Source organism: Apis dorsata, unplaced genomic scaffold (genome assembly GCF_000469605.1).
Source record: "Apis dorsata unplaced genomic scaffold, Apis dorsata 1.3 scaffold_52, whole genome shotgun sequence".
In the NCBI taxonomy this organism is placed as follows: domain Eukaryota; kingdom Metazoa; phylum Arthropoda; class Insecta; order Hymenoptera; family Apidae; genus Apis; species Apis dorsata.
Window position 1 is genome coordinate 3360408 of NW_006263353.1, and position 2905 is coordinate 3363312.

General features: G+C 44.3%; 1 protein-coding gene across 1 annotated transcript in view; it reads left to right on the plus strand.

Annotated features, from left to right (window-relative positions):
• Positions 1 to 6: 6 nt before the first annotated feature.
• The window catches only part of LOC102681226 (probable G-protein coupled receptor No18), a 113869-nt gene continuing 110970 nt past the window's right edge, over positions 7 to 2905 (plus strand). The window contains exon 1 of the mRNA XM_006609361.2: positions 7 to 679. Coding sequence (XP_006609424.1) covers positions 86 to 679 — 594 coding nt within the window. The 5' untranslated portion in view covers positions 7 to 85. The remainder of the gene's footprint in view (positions 680 to 2905) is intronic.

Genomic DNA, 2905 nt, shown 5'->3' on the forward strand with positions numbered 1-2905 from the left:
GGTCGGTGGCACGAGCACGAGCACGAGCACGGAAGACGTGGAAGGATTAAGGGAGTTGGAAGTGCTGTTCGGGTTGAACGGCATAATGGAGGACCTGGATGGATCGTTCAACGACTCTTTCAACGAGAGTCTATTGTTCCCGTGCAACGGTAGCCTGTGCAACGAGACGTACGTGGTGCTCGGGGAGAGCCTGTACCCGTCCGGGTACACGATCCTTCAAATAGTTCTGGCGTCCGTCCTTGTCACGCTGTTGATGATCGTGATCGTGGTCGGAAACATGCTTGTGATAATCGCGATCGCGACCGAGAAGGCGCTCAAGAACATACAGAATTGGTTCATAGCTAGTCTGGCGGTGGCCGATTTCTTCCTAGGCCTGGTGATCATGCCTTTCTCGTTGGCAAACGAGATCATGGGATATTGGATCTTCGGGTACTGGTGGTGCGACATTTACTCGGCCATGGACGTGTTGCTGTGCACGGCGAGCATCATGAACTTGTGTCTGATAAGCTTGGACAGGTACTGGAGCATCACGCAGGCGGTGGATTATCTGAAGAAGAGAACTCCCGCAAGAGCGGCACTCATGATCGCGCTTGTGTGGCTCCTGTCCGCCCTCGTTTGCATCCCTCCCCTCCTCGGATGGAAGAGACCCACGCCGGCTGAAGAGTATCCCAAGTGTAAGGTAAGAGATCTTCTTTGAGATTGAAAATATTTACGAATATTTCGTACCCGATCCCGATAATACGAAAGCGATTATTATGTATGTATCACTTTTGCTACTTTTTGCAAAAGGGAATCGATTATTTCGTAATTATGTAAAGAAGATAGACTAACTTTTTAATTATATTAATTATATTATTAATGATATTTCGCAAACCAGATCTACAACCAATACGATTCTACTTGGAAAAACGACGCTAACGATAGCATGTTATAAAAGAAGTAGACATCGTGGCCTAGCAATGAACAATCGCGAATATCTCGATATAAATTTGTCTGTTATCAATTGCGGTACGGTAAAATGGGCGGCGATCTTATCTTGGACGAGATGCAGCTGCTCGAGTCAGAGTTCCCAGGAGTGGTTAATGTTTAAAACACAATTTACTCGGTCGTATTTGAGCGAACAGGGGCGGGTAATACAAGAGTTAATTATTTCCTCGAAACTGGTTGTTAGGTGGAGTAGATGGTCGTTGCAGATGACAGATTACGAGGTCGTGTTTCGTCTTCCAGACGAGGGATTAAATCGGTCGTAACGAGGAGAGTAACGCTCGAGGGAAAAGAGAGAAAAAGAGAGAGAGAGAGAGAGAAAAGAAAAAAAAGTAGAAAGAAATTATATCTCGTTTCGAGGAATAAGTTTATCGGTAATTTATTTATCTCGATGATAACCCGATGGATCGTGGTTACTTGACCGTGTAAACCGTCCATTTATCGCCGATGAATCCACTCCACTCGTGCACTTGATTACTTCCAACGGATGGATTCATTGTTAGATCGGCAGAAACGATGGGAGAGGATAGGGAGAAATTCAGATTTATCGGATCAACTCGAGTCCCTTTTACGCGATCGCGCACGGTTAACGGGTTGCATTGTGAACCATCTTGAAATTCTACCTACCTTTCGATGTCGAGCTCCTCTCCTTGTTATCGTCTTTTACAGCTATCTGTTACGCCATCTACTCGCGTCTCGAGCGCTAAATTAACGTAGACGAATTTCCGTCGCGTCCTTAATTCCTTTCTTTTTCCAACGAGCGAAACATCTCGAAAATAAGATAGTTAAAAAGACGAGCAAGATATTTATTTCTCAAAATAATTCCATAGAAGAACAATTTGCACGATTTGATTGATTTTTTCGTAAATCAAAAATCTGCGATAGATCGCGAAATATATTCATGGAAATTTGTAGAACATTTCGAGGAAATAATATATGCACAAAAATTGATTCATAAACTTTCTTTGAGATTGTTATCAATGTTAAGAAACGAATTCGAAACGAAACCGCGTTTCATCATTTTCACCATCGGCCAAAGCCACGTGAAAAACTTCAGACAGCGTGAAAAGGAGAAATTCTATCCGCAACACGGATAGAATTTTCTCGCGTCCTGCCGCGATGACAGCCGCACAATCGCCTGCCCAGCCGGCTTTTATGCATCGGCGAAACTCACACCTCGATCCTCGATCCTCCTCGAAACCCGCTTATATCTGCCTCCACGAAACGCCCCCTCCCGCGAGATTGCAATTCTACGCCCGACACTTTTGGTCGTCGACTTTGACTCCTCCCCCCATTCCCAATTTCTTTCTTCCATTTCTGTTTCCCTTCCCTGAAACGTTTCCCCCCTTCCCCCCTCTCCCCCGTTGTGACGGCACAATTCGGCAACCATTGTCAGGATCCAATCGAACTTCCAACTCGAAACGCGAATTTTCGCCGACAGGAGGCCCAAGGTTTATCGTTCCCATTGATCACGTTGTTTGCTGCTAATTGAAAGCAGTTACGTCACTTGCGCGCGCGCGCACGGTTTAATTAAGCCTCGCGTACACTCCGCTTGTTGGGAAACTTTTTAACGGGGTTGAATTTTTGAAGGCCTTCGAAAATCGGCCATTATTAATTATACGAGAGATCGAGGTTCGATGATTCTAATAATGGAGAGGAAAAAAGGTCTCTGTTCCTGCAGCGAAATTTTGTGTACGCGTTGTAATACGATTTAAACTTTTTTGAAAAGTATTTTTTTTAAAAAGAAATATTTGCTGCCGAGTTTTCTCGAGAATGGATGTGAGATGGAAGGGAGAAATGTCGAGTTGCGGTTGACCTTTCGTCTGTGAAGAAATTTGATCTTTGGATGAAGGTGTATATATATATATNATCGTTTTGTCGAGACCCATTCATCCACCTTTATGGATTATTCCTTTTAAGG